Source organism: Lynx canadensis, chromosome A3 (assembly GCF_007474595.2).
Source record: "Lynx canadensis isolate LIC74 chromosome A3, mLynCan4.pri.v2, whole genome shotgun sequence".
NCBI lineage: Eukaryota > Metazoa > Chordata > Mammalia > Carnivora > Felidae > Lynx > Lynx canadensis.
Window position 1 is genome coordinate 117,621,386 of NC_044305.1, and position 21,481 is coordinate 117,642,866.

The window sequence follows — 21,481 nt, forward strand, 5'->3', positions numbered from 1 at the left end:
TAAATCTTTGGCTTACACAACTCTGGGCTTCTACCTAGATGACAACTCTTCCATTGGGCCCTCCAAGTTCAGGCCTTGGCTTCCCCATAGTTGTATGTTACACTTCCTCATTTTGGTTTCATGATCCTCTTCTCTACTTTGATCACTTAGCTCCTCTCTAGTCCCAGCTGTCAATAATGAAGACTAGATATTCTGTCAACAGCTCCAAATAAACACTTAACAGTCTTGGGCAAGTAAATGAAACTTCTTAGGGCCTCACTTTATTCTTATGTCAATTAAGTAAATTCCCTAGGAAAAGATTAGAGGAGGGGTTTCAGAGCTGTGAGGGGGAATATAAGCAAAGTGACAGTACTGTGAATTCTCACAACACTGGCAGGACAAGGAGGGGAGCCTCCCATCTCAGATTAATAGCACAGTTGGGGAATAGTATAAAATAGCACTGCACTCATGGCTAGGCTCTGGAAGCAGGATCCAAGAAACCATTATTTGTTTCAAGGGAAGATTAAAGGAGACTACTCTAGCAGTAATATTGCAGAGAAATTGGACAAGGGAGGGAATGAAGCCAAAGAAATAAAATAGGAAGCCATTACCATGATAATCCAGGGGTAAAGAGATTAGGACTACCTGCTTAATGACGTCTGAAATCATTCTCCAAGCATTCAAGATCGTTCCAAGGCATCTTTCCAGTTTTCTCTCTCATGCTCTGCAAGAAATTTCTCTTCCAGCCTAGATTATTATTCCCTGCTCCCTAAATCAAGTGTGCCCACTGTCCCACCAAGAATGACTTGATCAATGACATCTTAGCTGTCTCTCTTCCCTTTCCAGTCTTTAAAAGCTATGCCTCTTCCAGGGTCTAGTTTATGCCTAAACTTGGTCACAAAGGTTTCTCTAACAATTCCAACCTGTAACAATCTGTACATCTTTAAAGGCCTACTGTACGTGTAGCATGCAAATTAGTGCTTATTTTTTTATTTTATTTTTTAGTGCTTAATTTTTTTTAATTAATGTTTTTAACTATATTTTACCAACTATAGTATAAGATATTTGGGAACCATAATTATCCTTGTATTCCTTTTTTTTTTTTTTTTTTTGGCTTGTCTAATCCTCTACAGATTCCAGTATCACTTTAAATCAAAATCACTTTAAGTCAAAATCAATACTTCAGGGTTCTGCACAGTAGTATTGCACTGAAGACCAAACAAGCCAAGTCAATATGGTCTGGGTCAGGGTCCGGGTCAGGGTCAGGGTTACAGGATGGAGAGACAGATAGATAGAAGGATGGATAGATAGATAGATAGATAGATAGATAGAGTGAAGCCACGCCCATTCTGTACACTCTGCTTCAGTTGTTATAAGCAGCTGAGGACACTAGGGAGGAGGGTAGAGGGGTTCTGGAGCTACCCCAGTTCCAGGTCTTCCTTCTGTCACCTGCTGGGTCCCACTAAGATCCCCCTAACGTCACTCTACGGTGTAAGTCAAGGAAAGAGAAGAAGGGCCTGGATCCCATCTCTTCCTCCTCACTAACTTCTCAGACTCTACCTGATCCAGCATCATTCCCATTTCCAAGTCGGCCTGACCTCCTGAGTTAAAACAAAATGATTCATGTGTTAACACAATTAAACTCTCCCCAGGGGCAGGGAGTTTCAGCATCCCTGCAGGTCAGATCTCCAACCACCTTAACTCCACATCACAAAGAACAAAAGGCTGTCTTGGGCTCCCCCATGTCTCACCTCTTTTCCACTGTCACTTCCATTTAAGCCCTTTCTGACTACCTTTTCTCTTCTTCATGGTGTCCCCGGAGTCCCTGTGCACTGCATCTCCCACCTTCATCTTATCCAGGGACACCCATGTCACTCTCCACCTTTGTCCTGCCCATTTTAGGGCTTCACAGAGCACATCAACATCTCACCTCTGAAAACCACTCCGGATAGATTTACCTTGGAACACAGACCACTGCAGCTCTCACTTTAGTGTCCTTCCTCAATCTCATTTATTCCTTCTACTGCAAAACAGATGTAAGGAGGCCTAGCTTCCCATTCTGACAGCTAAAGTGAAAATAATCTAGCAATACAAAGTGTTTCTTGCTGCAGTGTGGTGTGCTGGAAAGACCACTGGCTTTAGAGCCAAGGAACCTGCATCCAAATCCCAGTTCCACAAATTGCTACCTGGATCACTTATATAATGTTGCCTCCAGAGTCCTTATCTATTTAAAAACATGAAGGGAAAAAGTTACCTTGCAGAGTTGGTGAGAATATTAAATGAGATCATATATATAAAGTACCTAGTCTGGTTCTTACAAACAGTATTTATTCAATACCAATTGGTTCCCTCTCCTCACTCCCACCATTCTAAGCTTATCACTGTCAGCCCATTAATAAATGAGGCTGGAGGCACCAAGGAGGGCCGCAGTCATGCCATCACTGTGCCAATAAATCCATTTACGTCTGAGTCTATTAAGCCAAAATAGAAATCCATAGCTCTTACTTAGAGCAGTAGCTCTTAACCCTGGGTGCACATCAGGATTACCTGGGGAACTTTTAAAATATAATATTTGGGCTTCACCTCCAAAAATTCCAGTTTCATTGGCCTGAGGAGGGCCAGCAATCAGTGCAGCCCAGCATGAGAACCACTGACTAAAACTAACTGGCATCATCTGGAGTTAAATGGAATCCAAGGACCCTTGGAACTTCATGCCAACTTCTATAAGTTCTCCCAGACAAGACCATGCTGAACAGATGCAATCTCCCCAAATTTACTTTGGTTCCGTAGGCTCCTAAAATAATCTCAGGGTACCAAGCCGATTCATATGGATCTCTGTCATGTAATATGATATCAATCAAAGTGGAAAAGTATCCAATAAATATGCAATAGAATTTTGGTGTACCACATATCCCAAAGGAAAACACAATACACACCTCAGGAGATAATTTTAAAATGTACTTTCTATGCCCTAGAATACCCAAAAATCTAGGTCTAAACTGCTTTCTCTATGAAATTATACATTAGTTATATTTTAGTTAGTGGCTCCAGTCACAAATTCACCAGCCTTATGAACAGGGTGCGTGTGTGATGGTTAAATCTATGTGTCAACTTGACAGGGCTAAGTAGTGCCCAGATAGCTCCTGAAACACGATCTCTGGGTGTTTCTTTGAGGGCATTTCGGGAAGAGATTAGCACTTGAACCAGGAGACTTCGTCAAGAAGATCCACGCTCACCAACGAGGGAGGGCATCGTCCACTCCTTGAGGGCCCCAACAGAACACAAAGGTTGAGGATGAATTCTCTCTCTCCCTCTTTGTCTCCATCTCTGTCTCTGTCTCCTCCCCTCTCCTCCTGCTCTCCTCCTTTCTCCTTCTTCCTCTCCTCCCTTGAGCCAGAAAGTCCATTTTCTCCTGCCCTTGACATCAGAACTCCTGGCTCGCTCTCCTTCACACTCCATGATTTACACCAGGGCCTCCTCTCCTCCCCTGGTTCTCTAGCTTGCAGACGGCACACTGTGGACTTCTTGGCCTCCGTGACCTTGTAAACCAATTCTTGTAATAAATATCCTCTCATAAGTGTTCTGTTTTTTCTGTTTCTCTGGAGAACACTGACAAATACAAAATGGTTCCCTAGTTCAGAATCAGTGTCTGTACATCTGAAGGCGAAACGTGGTGCCAATCCATCTACTGCTCTCATAGTCCGGCAACGGATGACCACCCTATGCCCTGGGGCGTGGTGCCTTATCTGCCTGAGATTTTCTCCAGAACACCCTTCTACAGCCTACCTGGTTATATCAGACTGCCATGGCCAACACACAAAGTATTCTGTTTGGCCAGCAGTGCTTAAAAAAAATATTTATCCGTTGCCGTCACTTAAAAAGCAGCCATTTTTTCCAGATAAAAACCCCTGAGAATCTAGGCTCCTTTTCATAACATCTGTATATCTGGCAGCAGGAGGCCCACACTTTCACAGGCAAGAACTCTGTAGCTGAGTAGCAGCTGCTGCTCTACATGAAGCACACACGTGCCGGCTCTCTACGGCTCTCACCATTTCTTACTGTGTTATATACATCCAGCCAGATTCATGCCTCCTCAGTACCTGCCTGGCCCTGAGAGCACCTGCAGTTGCTAACCTACATGTGATAAGAGAAAAGGATGACTAAGCAGGTGAACCCGCCAGTCAATGTCAGGCTGAGGAGGCAGCTCCTTCCCACACAAGTAGTCTTGGACTCTCCCCCATGTTAATGACCTTCTTACACCATGTAGGATTTCAGTCTGGATATCTGCCTGAGACTCTCTACCTGTCCTGGGCCCTGGAAGCTGTCTGGATAACCTGACCTTAATTCCTGCTGTCTGCTTCTGTTTGGCAGAGTGACCTGTGTTCCACTACCCTGCGCTGACTGTGCCCTAAATGATCAGCCATGGTGGCTTCTGAAGGGTAAGAAGGTTGAGCACCTCATCTCCCAACACACACGGCCCAATGCAGCTTTTTCACCTTCAATTCATTTCCATACAGCATTATGATTCAGACACCACAGTGGGACTAAACTGTAGCAAGCAATCCTTCAGACTGTGTCAAGTTAAATGATGCTGAGAAGATTACTGTAGAAACCAGAAGTCCAAGTACTTCAGTCGCAGTAAGTTGGTTATGGTACTACCTCTGGGCTGGGCTAGGGCTCAATGGAACCTAGTGTAGAGACACTCCAGTAACCGCTTACACAAATGCCATAAAATGAATTTTTAGTGTATGTTTTTTCTCAAAGAACAGGTCACAAGGCTGAATCCTAGTCATTAGAAGTTGCTGCTCTTGATTTCCTTTAGGATGTGGTGAAAACTGACTTGTGTATGTTCTTGTCTTTATTCTTGGGTCTCAGAATTATTAAACCTGAGTATATGAGGCTGGAAAGCAGTTTTTCTTTTTCAGGGAAGCCATACTCCATAGTGAGATAACATACAACCTTCTCTGGTTTAGTAACCAGAGTGACTCTTACACTTTTGTCATTTCAGTAATCTGCCCTTTATTCTGGGACCACAATTTCTCAACATAAACACACCAGTTGAGAAGTTCAAGGGTGCATACCTGGCCCAAGTGGGACGGACACGGGAAAGCTGATCTATGTCTATCTGTAGATTATCCTGCTATGTGGACTACAGAAACAGGGGATTTGTACTACATCTCCCATTTCATTTCTGGTAGTTTGTGCTGGATTTCCACCACCCACAAATAAAGAATCCTAATTAATACAGAAGTATTTTTTTTCCTGAGTTTTTATGTAAGTGATTTATCTGACCCACTGAACTTACCTCATCCAAGAATAAAATTTAGACACTGAAGTCAGGACTCATTCTCAGAATAAATTCACTCTAGTCCACGTAAGAACCATATATGCCGAAAGTATAACATTAAGTAAAATCATATCATCGAATATTTAATGGATTTTTCATTCTCACATGAAAAAATTCTTTTCATGGATAAAAGAAGTATGCTTGGAAATATAAACTTATTACGTGGATGATGGCTTCATCATGGTACAAAGAAATTTCACTGTAGCAAATCAGTATGTCGTCAAACTCCATGTTATTTCAATATTTAAAATTCTACTTCACTTTTCATTTCTTTGGGATGGTGAGGCAAAACTACATTGATGCTGAACAGTATCCTCATCCTAAGAAACTGAAGACTTTATTTTGGGACTGAGACTATCAGATAGCAGCCTGGTAATCAGATTAGGAGCATCTAAATGCTAATAATATGTAAATCAGTTCCTAATGCAAACTCAGTTTTTAGAGTAGTACAGCCAAATGTCCCAAGGTTATGATACAAAAACTTCAGGAACTTAGATTTTAAAACCTTCAATGGGCATTCTGGATTACTTCCGCTAGGCAGGTATTTTTTTCCTGGTTGTTTTGTGTTATACAAGAAAGTTTTTTCTTTTTCTTTTTTCTTTCTTTCTTTCCTTCCTTCCCTCCTTTTCTTCCTTCCTTCCTTCCTTCCTTCCTTCCTTCCTTCCTTCCTTCTTTCCTTTTTCTGTCTTTGTGGCTTTATTCTTTTTGCATGGATTAAAGACCCAGAAAGACATCAGTGCTGCAATGTAGGCATTTCATCTATGGTAGAAACACCATTTCATAGTACCTTGGGGGTGTGGGGGTTGGGGGGAAGCTTTCCGGTTTTGCCAAATAGTTTCCACCTTTTTCCTATCTGACTGGCAAGGAAAGTAAGGACATAATAATACAAAGTTAGGACTCTTAGAGTAGAAAATATGGAAATTTGATTTTGAAAAGAAAAAAATTAGATTATAATACAAGATATATTTTTTGCCTTGACCCTCAAGAACATGAGCAGGGGCAACATTAGATTCAAATAAACAAGACAACCCATCCAACGGATAAGGCCCAACAAATCAAAACAGATACTGTCACTATAAATAATGGATTGACGTGATTATAGAAATAACGTTCTCTCATATACTATTGAATTTGGCTTTAAATGAGCTGAAATAGAGTTTTAACTGGAATCCACGCAGGTCGATGAGTCTGTGATCTAAGTTTCCAAGGAGACTGCTTGCTACTCGAACAGAGCATAGTAATTGCTAAAACCAAATTAATTATGCTTGGTAATCACAGATATAATATGCATATTTTCCACAACAGGAGTGTGGAGAAACTGATATAAATTGCTGACTTCCATTCTTACTTGGACTTCATAACCCTTAGACACAGAGTGGAAAACTAGTCAATGAGAAATTAAAAATGAAAGTTTAATGAAGCACAAAACTCCCATGTTTTACTTAGGGTGAAAGAAAATAATTTCCCCACCTTGAGTGAAAGGTATTTTTTTTAATGTTTCATTTATTTTTGAGAGAGAGAGAGAGACAGAGTACAAGCAGGGGGGTGGAGGCAGACAGAGAGGGAGACACAGAATCCAAAGCTGGTTCCAGGCTCTGAGCTGTCAGCACAGAGCCCTATGCAGGGCTGAAACTCATGAATCATGAAATCGTGACCTGAGCGCAAGTCAGACGCTCAACTGACTGAGCCATCCAGGCGCCCCAAGTAGAATGTATTTTAAAAAGCGTTCCCTTGGGGCACCTGGGTGGCTCAGTCGGTTAAGCATCTGACTTCAGCTCAGGTCACAATCTCACAGTTCATGAGTTAGTGTCCCGTGTAGGGCTATGTGCTGACAGCTCAGAGCCTAGAACTTGCTTTGGATTCTGTGTCTCCCTCTCTCCTGCCTGCCCACCCTGCCCCCACCCCCTGCTCATACTCTGTCTCTCTCTCAAAAATAAAAAATAAAAAGTGTTCTGTAATCTCTTCTGTGGTCTATAGCTTATATTCCACCAAACCATACTTCCAATCAAGATTAGTATCTAGTATTATTTATGGCTACAATATACCAGGAAACTTGTACAAGGTTTCTTTCTCTCTAAATGATTGTAAATACCATTAACTCTCTGCACAACATCAAATTAGGAAGGCAGACATTTCTCTTCCATTAGACTAAAGCTATACAACTACACGTTGAAATACAGGGCTGAGGGCAGCTAGCTATATCTTAAATCCCAACCCAGATCCTCATTTGTGATGAACCTAGGCCTTGTGTTACGACTTTCTGTTCAAACCTGCTCCCTGGTCCATTTGGTTTCTTTCATGCTAACCACAACCTAGTCACTGGGATTCTGCCTCTTATGTGCAAAGCATCTGCAGACCCCAGACCAAAGTGACTCTCCCCCAGCCACACCTTGCCTGCAACACATTTTAAAGAACGCCATATAGGGGCACCTGGGTGGCTCAGTCAGTTAAGCATCTGACTTAGGCTCGGGTCATGTTCTCACAGTTCATGCATTCTAGCCCCACACTGGGCTCTGTGCTGACAGCTCAGAGCCTGGAGCCTGCTTTGGGTTCTGTGTCTCCCTCTGTCTGCCCCTCCCCGACTTGTGCTGTCTCTCTGTCTCTCAAAAATGAATAAAAACATTAAAAAAAAAAAAAAGAATGCCATATACACTGGTCTAAATCAATTCTGGACAGCCCAACAATGAAGGTGCCTAAGATGAACTACTGACATAAATAAGGAAAATGAGATGCCCTTTAGCACACAATAATTAATATGCAATCCTACCCAAAGAATGCCTTTTAGACAACTTCCATGACAGTCTCTCCTCCCAATAAGATTACTAACAGTGATTGTTTTCCCCAAATTTAGTTCACTTATTATGGATTTTATTTTGTAAGGAAAATTCATTTTGAAATTACTTTTAGGGCTACTATTTTAGCTTTTTGATAACAAACTCAGTAATCTTTGTATAGTAAATATTTTTAATAAATTCATCATCTGAACAAAATGCAGGCAAGCCAATCATACAAATATTCAGAGTCAAATAATTACTTTAAAAGCTCATTTACATTCTCACACTGATATCGTATATTTTTACCTTGAGAAGGTAGGTGGGAATATTGCTGAAATCCACTGGCAACTTCAAGAGGAAACGAGCTGAAAATTCACCAGTCTGTAGGACAAAAGGTATAATAATAAGATTAAAATAAAAATTGATTATAAAGTAACAATTATCACCAAGGCCACAAGTTCAACCTGTTCAAACTGGAGGCATTTTCAGTTTGGGTTTCCTAACATCAAGCAAGAAAAGAAGGTTGGAAAAGTAGGGAAAGATCAAAAAGAATTATTAAATTATTAGCTACTAAGAGCACAATCAGAATTTTTTAAATCTGCATTTTTAATGTGCAATACAATTACAAGGTAGCATTACCTTTTTGGTTTTTTTAAGTGTAAAAAAAAATACATGAATATATTATTTTTTTTAATCCAAGCAAAAAAGACAGACCTGTCCCTTTGATTCATTTCTTTTTACTAAAGCATTCAGACCAATTCGCTAAGATTTATAACTCACAGATGACTGACATGTATCACCATGTCTTATAGTATGTCTGGAAATACATACATAGGTCAAACTTCTACCCTTATAATATAAAGCAATCTATCAGTAGGTACCCCAAATAAGATTCTAATCTCCTGGACAGTCTATTAGCATCCATCATCAACTAATAACTTTTCAGTAATTCTCTCAATTCTCTTTCCATAGGAAAGATGTACAGAGGTTTATAGAATTAAAACATTTAGCCAAGCCTAAAAATAGCTTTTACTTTTCTTTAAAGAAAAAAAAATCATGTAAAAGAAAAAAGTTTTCCTCTCACTTTGTGATGATGGGAAATCAAAGTTGTTGTTTTTTTCTTTTTTGGGTTTTTTGTTTGTTTGTTTTGTTTTGTTTTGTTTACGACGGGAAAGTCTAAGGCATCACATTTTTTTAAAAACACTTTGTCACAGTATGGAGAAGGGTCTTTCCAGTTGGGCTGACACCTCGGGGTTCCAAGGAACCTGTCTGCAAAGGTCACAAGGAAGGGCGCTGAGCTGGTGGTATCCTGGGTCTTTCAACCTCTCTCACTACATGCCTGCAGTTCAGCTTGGGATTTTGACATACTGGGTTTCACTATAACAACTTGTCTGAACAAAGAACTCCAGGGATGATCTAGAACTACTCTAAAGAGTGGGTCTCTATCCTTTTTATATTTTGTGAACACTAAACAGCTCCCAATGTCTCCACTGCCTTCCCCCTTAAAAAAAAAAAAAAAAGCACCTCAGGTTACTAAAACACATCTTTAGACATAGCAAGCATTTACAAATATTTTTTTATGGGTCAGTGAATGAAGGCACACAAGCACACATGCACAGCTCTTACAGAAGACTGTACATCAGTCACCACACCTTTCTATAATGACCCTAGCAACTGGGTGCAATTTTTAAACTCTGACCTAAAACCTTGAAAACGCAAACAGAAATATAAACCTTGAGCTCAAAAGATAAAAGTGATAACGACCATCTACATGGGAGTTGTTGTTTTGCCGCTTATAACATCTTTTAACTTACATCAACCTCCAGCTAAGGACGGAGCACTTCCTCATTGCCACAAGCCTAACCCCATGACACAAAAAGCAGAAATGAGAGAACTGAATGGACAGACTCAAAGCTGAGGCAAGCCAGATAGACTCACAGCAGCCACTGTGCCGCCAGAAATGTCAGTGGTGAGAAACAAGGAAAATCATTGGTGCTGAGCAGCTATCCTCAGTACCCAATGCCAATACACGCAGGCTACTTGAAAGAATAGTTAAGAGTCACCTAAGGATCTACAAACAGCTTGCATCACAGTAGGTGGAAGGAAAAGGTTTGTGAAAGAGCCTATTAAAACTCTTACATTTTATCACAGTCCAAGATGACCAGAAAGGTATGGTCTTGGTGTTTTGTTAAGCAACTGGAGGACTCTACAATTAATACCACCTGGTCAGTGGGATTCTTTGGACCTAAGCACAGGGGCTCCTACATTGAAAGAGGTGAGTATAGGGATAACGTGTAACACTACAGATTTCTACGAGAGCCTTATTAGAGGGGTATCTGGCCCAGTGGGAATTTGGGGGTATGGGAAGAATGAAAAGTCTTCCTTTGGTGCCGGTAGAGCGCCACAGGGTAAGGGACATTCATCAAAGAAGACAAATTCCCAACCACTATCCCCATTCTTTCTCCTATATAAGCAATTCTCCCCTCTTTACCCACTCACTCCCACCAGCATGCAAACATCATTTAAAAAGTCTTTCCGGGGGTGCCTGGGTGGCTCAGTCAGTTCAGCATCCAACTTCAGCTAACATCATGATCTCGCGGTCATGGTCTCACAGCTCGTTAGTTTGGGCCCTGCACTGGATGAGCCCAAGCCCTGCTTCCGGTGAGCCCCGCTTCTCTCTCTCCCCCTCTCTCTCTCTGCCCCTCATGGGATTCTCTCTCTCTCCCTCTCTCTGCCCCCCCGGCTCACTTGCGCCCTCTCTCTGAAAGAAAAAAAAAAAAAAATCTTTCTTAACTTCATACCTCACTTCAGGTCCCATCTCATTTCTCTGTTGAACTTCACAAAACAATCTCCTGTAAAGAACTGGTCTATACTCAACGTACACATTTCTTCTTTTACTATGCTCTCTGGAACCCTCTCCTGTCAGCCCTTCCTCCCCACCAGCCAACCCCCACGCCCATCAGGGTCACCAATGACCTCCCCACTGCCAAACCCAATGGTCATCTCTCTGTCCTCATTTTATTACTTGTTCTCTCTGCGGCATTTTGACATAGCTGATTATTACTCCTTACATTCTTCCCTTTGTTTCCAGGATCCCACTCTCTTGGTTCTTCTTTACTTCACTGGCCTCCCCTACGGTCTCCTGGCCTCTGAACTCTGGTGCACACCACCACAGCTCAGATCAAGATCTCTCTCCTTCCTTGACACTTCCTTGGTGATCTCATCCAGGCTCAAGATGTTCAATACCTTTTATATGCTGATGATTCCCAAATTTTCTATCTCTGCCCAGACCTTTTCCTAACTTGTTTCATGTATCCAACGATCGTGAGTAAAACCAAACCCTTGGTTTCCCTCCTTTGATATTTATTCTTCATTTTAGTAAACAGCAATTCCATTCTTTCAATCCCTCAGGCCAAAAAACCTCAAAATCTTGACTCCTCTCTTTCTCGCTTGTCCTACATCCAAGGTGCTACATCCAAGGTCCTACATCCAAGGTCCTACATCCAAGCAAATCCTGCTGACTCTGCCTTCAAAAGAGATCCTGAGCCCCAACCCCTTCTCGCCACCACACAACCACGTGATCTGAGCCACAGCTACCTCTAGCCTAGACGGTTGCAATCACCCCCAACTGCCTCAGCCCTTGTTTGCCAGCAGTCTGCTTCCATCGCTATACACACAGCAACCCTTTTCACATGTTAGTCAGATCACGATCCCCCTTTGCTCAAAACTCTCAGACGGTTAAGTATAGCTTCTTTATAGAATAATCTGACAAGGTAACAACTGAGCAGAGCCATGAAAGAGGTGAGGAAGAAAATCATGTGGGATGTGGGGGAAAAACATCCCAGGCAAGGGAAACAGGAAGTATAAAAAGGGGTGATGCGGCCCTAGATGTTCGAGAAAGAACAAGAAGGACAATGTTACTGGAGCAAACAAGTACTAATACTGACCAAAGCTCATGCAGAAACTCTCTTTTCCTAACCCCAGTAGGACGTGCAACAATCGCTCATAAAATTAGTGAACACTAAAGTGACTACTTCATCTATGTGGAACATTGGGTAAGTCATTTCTGGGGATGTTGAGAGAGAGAGGTTTTTTAGAAGTACTAAGGGATTAGAAGAGGTCGGGGAAGGGAGGTGGCTGGATAGGCAATAATAAATCAAACTCAATTCATCTTCATTTTCAGTTTAGAGAAGCAAACCAATCAATAAATAGCCATTGTTAAAATGGCGATAGCCAAGTTAAAATGGCGATCTCAAAATGTTCACATTGTTACACCCAATGGCTCATCTATATTTAGGGGAAAAAAAACAATGAAAGGAATAAAATGTACGATTTAAAAATTAAAACAAGTCTTGTACATATAAGGTAATGGGAAATATAATTACGTATTTAGCACTTGGACTCATGTGAACTGCTAGTTATTTTAGTCCATGCACTGCATTTTAGCTCTTTTGCCCTATTTTAGTTTGTACAATATATTTTTATTCTACCAGCTATTTTAGACCAACATTCCTTTTAAAACGCTCAGACAATCCCTACTTTATCCCCTCTCAAAATGTTGATCCTAGAGCTAATATAAATTTATGTTTATTGGCAAAAGACTGATTTACACGACTAAATTAATAATAAAAGGCATGTGGGTCCAAGGACTAAGAGGAGTTTGTGTTTATCAGCAATGGGCTGATTTGCACAACTAAACTCGTAACACGAGAAACTCGAGACTGTGAAAGGAAATTTGGCTCTCTGCAAACCGCAGAAAGCGTTTTTTGATCTCCAACTTTCAAGCTGACCGTACAGTCTTTATTTTGCCATTGAGAGAAGAAAGAAAGCTTAGCACTTGTTTCTCACAGTGTTGGAAGTGCTGGAAACTACAACTCAAGAATTCAGCTTTCAGTTCTGCCACTGATTTTCCTTGTAACCTGGACGTCATCTCTTTCTGTGTAACTAAGTAAATGCTGATTTAAAACATACCTTAATATAAAATTTGAACCATAAATTATATAAGGAGTAAACCATAAGTGAAAAATCCTTTCTGAGTTCTACCTCAGATGACTTTTTCTGTGTTTTTATATTCGAAGTTCCAACAGTTATTCAAGCAATTTACGGTCACGCTGTTGTCACGTCAAAGATTGCTTCCATAGCAATCTTTCCTGTAAGCTGAAAATGAGACATTTAGATGCAGCCAAGTGAACAGAATAATTTGATTTTTTTGTCAGTCCTTGGTCAAACCTTCTCTTGGATAGATGTAGAAAATTATCTGACCTCTGACTGTGAAAATGTCAGCCGTTCTGCCAACTGCCTTCATGGCAATTTCCCCAGTTTAGCAATAAATATGTGCATCCTTCCTTTTTTTTCAAGTTGTAGTACACTGGCAAGTAACTTAAACTAATAAGACTCTGAGTTTTGGCAATTTATTAAATCTAACTTTTCTTCTGGTAATAGCGGCTATGTGGTGTGACAGGTAGTGACAGGCAGACATCTTGTGCAGAATGGGCTCCAAACCCAGGTTGCTATGTAAAGGGAAATTTGACTTCCTTTCTTAGAGGTTGTTCCTTTGTCAACAAACAAGCTGTCATCTGAAATTGACTGCTTCTATCACTTAGACAGCTAAAAGCTAAGAAACACTCAAGAATGACTATGACTTTGGAGCACCTGGATGGCTCAGTCAGTTGGGCGCCCAACTCTTGATTTCAGCTCAGGTCATGATCTCATGGGTCATGAGATTGAGCCCTGCATCGGGCACTGCGCTGATGGCACAGATCCTTCTTGAAATTCTCTCTCCCCCTCTCTCTGCTCCTCCCCTGCTTGTGTTCTCTGTCTCTCAAAATAAATAAATAAACATCAAAAAAGAAGGAGGAGGAGGAGGAGGAAGAGGAGAGGGAGGAAGAAGAGGAAGAGGAGGAGGAGGAGAAGGACTACAACTTTAACAGGATGACAGTCTGATGGCGATTCTTCAAATGGACTCTGACAACGAATAGCCTAAGTCTGGAGACTATTCCTTGGCAAATGCGTAATTACTCATCGCACGTGAAAAGGAAAGCCAAAGCCAGTCTAACGAGGATTTCATAACATCTCATTCTTTACCAAATGTTTTCTAAGCTATATTATTTAATTATCCCAAAACCCTGTTCTATAGATATAATTCACTTGTTCCTATTTTAGAAATGAGAAAATTTAGGCCTAAAACAGTCAAGAAACTTGCCTACAGCCTTTGAAAGAGCAATAAAGAGTCAGAGCTCAAGATTCATTCCCCATTCATCACTATGGGTTAAGAGCCTAAAATGTGTCAGGCCCTATATTAAGTACTGCAAATATAATGAGGAAAAGAGACATGGCCCCTGCCCTCTTACAGCTTATCATCTAGGGAGCGACTCAGAAACTCATCAAAATAATGCTTTTATAAATTACAACCTGTGAAAACTCTGTCTACACTTTGGGGCTCATTACTCTGAGGGAACTCTTAGAAAGCCAGGTCCTTAGACCCCACAGAAAAATAAGCAATTAATACCAGCTAGGAAAACTTCAAGGAAGCAAAGCAGAAGGGCTAACTACACCGGAGAGTGAGAACACAGTAATTACAGCAGGGTAATACTGTAGCTAAATCAAACAGAAAATAAGTCCAGAAATAAGCCAAATACATTTAGTGTTATGATTGGTGATGTGGGACAACTGCATCATCATCTAGGAATAAAGTTAGATCCACATCTCATATCATAGATGAGGATAAAGCCCAAGTAGATTAAGAATTTCAGTGTAAAAGCTGAAACCTTAAGGAGGAAAACACTGATGAGTATCTTTATAACCTTGCAGTAGGGAATGCCTTTCAAATCCGACTCCAAATTCAGAAGCCAAAAGGGAAAAGACAAATAAGCTTGACAGCCTGAATAGAAAGATTTCGTGGATGGCAAATAACCACCATCAGCGAAGTCAGAAGACAACTGACAGAGGAAAATGTCTTTGTGACTCTACCACAAAAAGCTAATGACCTTAATGAAGAAAAAAGATGAAAACCCCAAGAAAAACAAGCAAAGAATATACAGAAAAGAAATACAGTCTGAAACATGAAAAAATGCATACCCTTATTCATAACAAAAGGAATACAAATTATCATTTTTTACCAAACAGCTTGGCAGAAATCCATCAGCACTTCATAGATGTCGCTGCACTGTGTTCTCACCTCCGCTGTTTTTGATGAAAAGTCAGCGTTGACTCAAGTTAACTACTCACCTACAAATAAAGTGCCAGTTTTCTGTGACCACTTAAGATTTTCCCTTTATGTGTGGTTTTCAGTATTCTGACTTGCATTTGTCTTGGTTAGTTAGGGTTTGTTGAGATTCTTGAATCTGTAAATGTATGTCTTTTGCCATACTTGGATATACCTAGGCACTATTTCATCAAATATTTCCCTGCTCCCTCTTTTTCTCCTCTCCTCTCCTTCCGGGACTCCACATTCATGTATGTTCGATGTTTTGATGTTGTCCTGTTAGCTCTGCCTTTGCCTCTTCCAAGTATCAACCCCCATCCGGTATCTGACTGCTTTCAATCACTACCCAGCACCTTGAGGCACATGGCTTTATGTTCTGCCCAGAGCTGACAGCTGCTACTTGTGGAAGGGTTAGTCCAAGAGGAGCTACCAGGCCATTCTGCAAAGTGGAGCTTGACAGAAATCTTCGAATATGTTAACACACTGTTGGCAACAGTGTGGAGGAACAACCACCTAACGTTATGTACTGCTGCTGGGTTAATAAACTAGAATGAACTGCATGGAGGGCATTTTACAGACAAAATTATAAACACACATAAACCTGGATCCAGCCATTCCTCTTCTAATTATTTATCTTACAGACATACTTGGACACACACAAAATGGCAGGTACAAGGATGACGGGTACAAGGATGAAGGCGCTCTCTGTGTGCTTATTCAGGAAAGAAACTCGGAGCTGTATCAAGTCAAAAGCAAAGCTGCCAAGCACGGTGTGTGATACATGTTACCACTTGCATTGAAAGGGGGGAATGTGTGTGTATATACACATATATATACACACATATATACACACATACACACATATACACATATATATACACACATATATACACACATACACACATATATACACATATATATACACACATATACACACATACACACATATATACAAGTGTCTGTATTTGTATTTGCTTCTACGCGCATAAAGGAACTCTGAAAAGGTACACTAGAAGAAAGCTATAGCAGTGCTTACGTGGGATGGGAAAGGAAAGGAAGACGGTCCTGATTTGGGTGGATATTGGACAATGATGGGAGAGAGACTTTTCCCTACATATCTTTTAACAGATTTTGATGTTTCAACAATATGAATATATTATTCACTCAAAAACTTTTAAAAAGAAATTTACAGTCCAAAGTGTGCATAATGAGATGCTCCTAATTCATGCCTTCACTCATCCATCCATCCATCCATCCATCCATTCATTCATTCATTCATTCAACAAACATTTCCTGAACACCTACTGTGCCAAGTGCCAGGTCAGGTGATGGAGATCTTAAGACAAACAAAATACAGCCTCTGTCCTCATGGAGCTTAAAGTCTATTTTGACGAGACAAACAAAATATTACGATGTGATGTTCTGACAGATATTCACTGGATCCTGTAGAAGTCATGGAGTTAGGACTCCTCATTTTAGGTAACAGAATTCCATTTCAAACTCACTGAGCAAATGAAAGATAATTTCTTACAAGGATCTGAGGTTTCTCATGGAATCTAAGGCTAAAACGCAGCCCAGCCTCAGTTCGAAAGACTTGAACACCTTGAGCTGTTTGTCCTGGTCTTATCTCTACTCTGTGCTTCATCTTTCTCTCCAACTACCACTTTCTCATTCCTTTGACTAGATAATATGAGAAAAAATTTACATGTGACACACCAGTTACTCACAAGGAGGCTAAGCTCACTCTCTCAGTGCCATCTCCACATTCCCAGGCAAGAATTCTGTTTGGTTTATGCGCCTTCTGAACTAATCAGCACTACCTCCAGAGTTCTTCACGGTAAAACAGCTAGGGACACCATAAATTCACTAGAAATAACTGAAAAACTAGGAAACCTTCTAGGAGTGGGGGGATTAAGTTATGTGCACTCTCCCCCAAAGCCATAAGACGATCTGAGGGGTTGTCTCACAGAACACTTCGAACACAGGATCCTTCACCTTTTCCCTTTTACTACACGGAAAAAAAGCATTAACAACTCGGGAAGGGTCGCCTGGGTGGCTCAGTCAGTTAAGCGTCGTACCCTGGATCTCAGCCAAGGTCTTGATCTCAGCCTTGTGAGTTCAAGCCCTGTGCTGGGCTCCACGCTGGGCGTGAAGCCTACTCAAAAAAAAAAAAAAAATCCGGGGCAGCTGGTTCTCTGATGTCCCCCGCAGACCCCTTTACGCTGAGAAATCTGTGCAAAGGGTGCTCCCTACATCTAAGTGGCCACCTAGGAAACAGGGCAAGGCACCCAACATTTCAGAACAAACAAGTGGCCTCCCAAACAGAGGCACGTGGCACGATCCCCGTCCTTCCTCACACGCTGCTCTCCAAGGTACAGGCAAAGGAAATGGAAAGGATTTCCTCTGTGCTTCATCTGCTTCCGTAAAACCAGGTCTTCTCCACTTAATGCATCCTGCTGCTAAAAGAAATGTGAACTTCCTACTGACAGTTCTATTATTTAAAAAATAAAATAAAATTCCTTTCAAATGTCAGTAAAACTGAAAAAGCTATTCACACTCACCTTTAACGTCTACAGGTATAAAGTAATTTAGGGGCACACACATACCACTTCTTAGGAATCGAGTCAAAATCTGAGGGCAAGATCAGATAGAGGGCAAGAACACTACTGAGGGCAAGATCCCAAGTACTCCTACTGACATTCAGGTCAGAATTCGATATTAACAAATCCATTACAAAAACAATAAAAATGTGAGCCCCTGTCATGGGTTAATTTATTTTAAATAATGTTCAACTCATAATAGTTCCATGTGGTTAAAAACAAAAACAAACAAATCTGTCACTTCCTAGAAGTGTGTGTAACACAGCTGATACCCACACCACACCCTTTTCAAAGGAGCACAAGTTTATCCCTGTCTCCAAGTCAAGTGCCGCCAGGGCATAACTCCCAAGCAGAATAAATTGAAAGACGATTATGAGAGAAGGATCCCCTGCTGACGAGCATCACCAGAACACCTACTCCATCCTCACCGCCAAGGTAAAAGGGCCACGCGCTTTCTGACCCTCCAGATATTTTGATCCCCCTCGTAGCACTCTGGCCCTCCTCTTCCACCATCCTAGACCAGTGCTATCCAAGAGAAGGGAGACACAACACACAAACATAAGCTACACATGCATGTGTAAGATTTTTAGTATTTTCTAATAGCCACATTTAAAAAGGTTAAGAGAGGGGTGCCTGGGTGGCTCAGTCGGTTAAGCGGCCGACTTCGGCTCAGGTCATGATCTCGCGGTCCGTGAGTTCGAGCCCCGCGTCGGGCTCTGTGCTGACAGCTCAGAGCCTGGAGCCTGTGTCTCCCTCTCTCTCTGCCCCTCCCGTTCATGCTCTGTCTCTCTCTGTCTCAAAAATAAATAAACGTTAAAAAAAAATTTTTAAATAATAAAAATAAAAAGGTAAGGGAAACAAGCGAGATCAATTTTAATGCCATATCCCAATATATCTAAAATACTCCCATTTCCACATGGAATCAATATAAAAATTGGTAATGAGATCATTTTGGGGTACGAAATTCTTCAAATTCTGGTTTATATCTTGCATTTGCTTCCATCCCAGTTCCGAGTAACACTGCAGGTGCTCAACAGCCACGTGTGTATGGCTGGCTGGCAGCTCTCGTGTTGGGCCGAGCCGTTCCAGACATTTTTCCAATACTAACCTCCACGTCAAGTTAGATTCTCTCTGTGACAAATACCTGAAGATCTGGTTGAGCTACCAAACGTTCCTAACAGGAAGGCTGACACCTGTCGTCCGGTCAGCGGGGAGTGATCATGGGACCCCACTGCCTCTTCCAGATGATTCGTTTTTTCCTCCACCAAATGCTGCCTAAACCTACTGTCCCTACTTCGTTTTCTCCACCTGCATTCCTGACACCCTGCAATGTGCTCGCCTCTGCTCCGAATGCCATCAGAACTGCTCCCGGAAACATAAGCACCTCTGTCTCTATTAAAAACTAATTTTGGGGGCGCCTGGGTGGCTCAGTTGGTTGAGAGACCAACTTCGGCTCAGGTCATGATCTCGCAGTTTGTGAGTTCGAGCCCCACGTCGGGCTCTGTGCTGACGGCTCAGAGCCTGGAGCCTGCTTCGGATTCTGTGTTTCCCCCTCTCTCTGCCCCTCCTCTGCTCACGCTCTGTGTCTCTCTGTCTCTCGATAATAAACAAACGTTAAAAAAAAAAAATTAAAAAACTAATTTTCCCTCTCACCTTACTTTCCATTCCTTACCTGCATCTTAGTGGCATCAACTTCTACTGGTCCACATATGGTACTTTATGATGAACAGCATATTCAGAGATAATACAGGAACAATCACTAACCTAGAATGTATTGAGCCCCTACTATCATAATTCATTTCAACTATTTACAAAAGAAGGCTAATAATAACAATACTTTGTATTACATAACCCCATGTTTGCTCAATTCTGTTTGCTTCCTACACACAGGATCTAATTTACCTTTGTCCCAAGGCTGGGTGACAGGGAAGTTACTCCAGGAAAGTGACAAAGAGAAAATCTATAGTCACACGTACACAAAACTAATGACAGGATTAGAATCTGAAGCTCCCACCTCCCAGATCACTCTCTCTCCAACACACTTCCAAATGGCCTCTGCCCAGAAGGACCTGAAACTCCAACACATACTGCTATAAAAGTAACCAAACAAGGAGGCCATTAGACTGAGGTGGTTCTAACACCTTGGTAGGTGACTTAAGCAAACTGAAATCTCAGCCAGTCATTTCCTAGAAATGCCTCAAAATTATCAGGAACAATCAGTCACAAACAGCCAACTAGGCTTTCCCAGATAATGCGAGCACTTAGGCTATAGCCAAATTCCCTGCTTTGCTTCGGTGTCTTCTCTACAAAAACCCTGCCCCTAGCTTTTGTCAGTAGAATGCTCCTAACCACGTCAAGTTGATGTTTACTCAAATAAACTCTCAAAAGTTTTAATATCCCTGTTTATTTTTTAACACTGCTCACATACTTTCCCTTCAAATGTAACATCACAGCAGGATGAGATGACAGAAGCCTAGGTCATTAACTCAAATGAGGAGCTCCTCCTAGAACAGCTCCTTTCTTTTCTGCACGGTAGTTTTAAATGCTGCCAGAGTTTAATTTATAAGCCACAGATTCCTAAAATCTTACTGGCATTTGGGGTCAACTATAATAACGAAAAAAAAAATAATTGCTTCACATTCTCCATTATGTAAGTATATGCCATTATTAAGAAAATACCCACAAAAGGAAAAAAAATCTGTTGCCAAAAAACTTTTATCTCACAGATCACCCACTGGTATTCTTTAATATGTAAACTATGTTAAAATAAGTGGTTGCAGAACATCTCAAAACATTCATTTCATAGCAGGAAAGAAAAATGTCTTTGATAAAAATATGAGGTACGATAACTAACTTTGAGTTCTGGGAATTAGTCAAAGAAAAATTCACAAACTTCTTTATGGTGCTTTGTTAAAGTTAACAAACACTGGTTCTTTAGACACAACAGACCCATGCAGGAAATACTGACAAGGCAGTCAATATACATAATTTAAAATGAGACCTTAGGCTTTACCCAATGAGAAAATGTATAATGTACCTTTATTTTGATATACTGTATCAAAACAGTATATATGATTTTATACCTGTGGCTTATGTTGTGGCATTCATCAAAATTAAAATTCTAATCTTAACACTAACTCTGCTTAAAGAGGTAGCAGAAGGGAGATCTTTGTGGTGAGGAATAGTTTTGCCTCTTGACTGCACTGGTAGTTACAGGAAATGATGCATGTGGTAAAATGGCAAACACATACATTGTACCAACGTCAATTTCTTAGTTTCCATACTTTACTATCATTATGTAAAATGTAACCACTGGAGGAAACTCAGTGAAGGGTATGCAAGATCTCTCTACTATTTTATACCCTCTTGTGAATTTATAGTCATAAACAAACAAACAAACAAACAAACAAACCTTTAAAAAAAACTCTGACCATGCAGGCACATATAAGAGTTGTTTATTCTGGGGATGCTTGGGTGGCTCAGTCAGTTAAGCATCTGACTCTTGATATCGGCTCAGGTCATGATCTCACGGTTTGTGAGTTCAAGCCCCTCGCTGGGCTCTGTGCTGACAGTGCAG

General features: G+C 41.1%; 1 protein-coding gene across 2 annotated transcripts in view; it reads right to left on the bottom strand.

The window, feature by feature from the left end:
- BABAM2 (BRISC and BRCA1 A complex member 2) overlaps positions 1 to 21,481 on the bottom strand; it is a 397,923-nt gene that overhangs the window by 250,158 nt on the left and 126,284 nt on the right. For both annotated transcript variants that reach the window (XM_030311393.2, XM_030311392.1), the window contains exon 6: positions 8,407 to 8,481. In XM_030311393.2, coding sequence (XP_030167253.1) covers positions 8,407 to 8,481 — 75 coding nt within the window. The remainder of the gene's footprint in view (positions 1 to 8,406; positions 8,482 to 21,481) is intronic.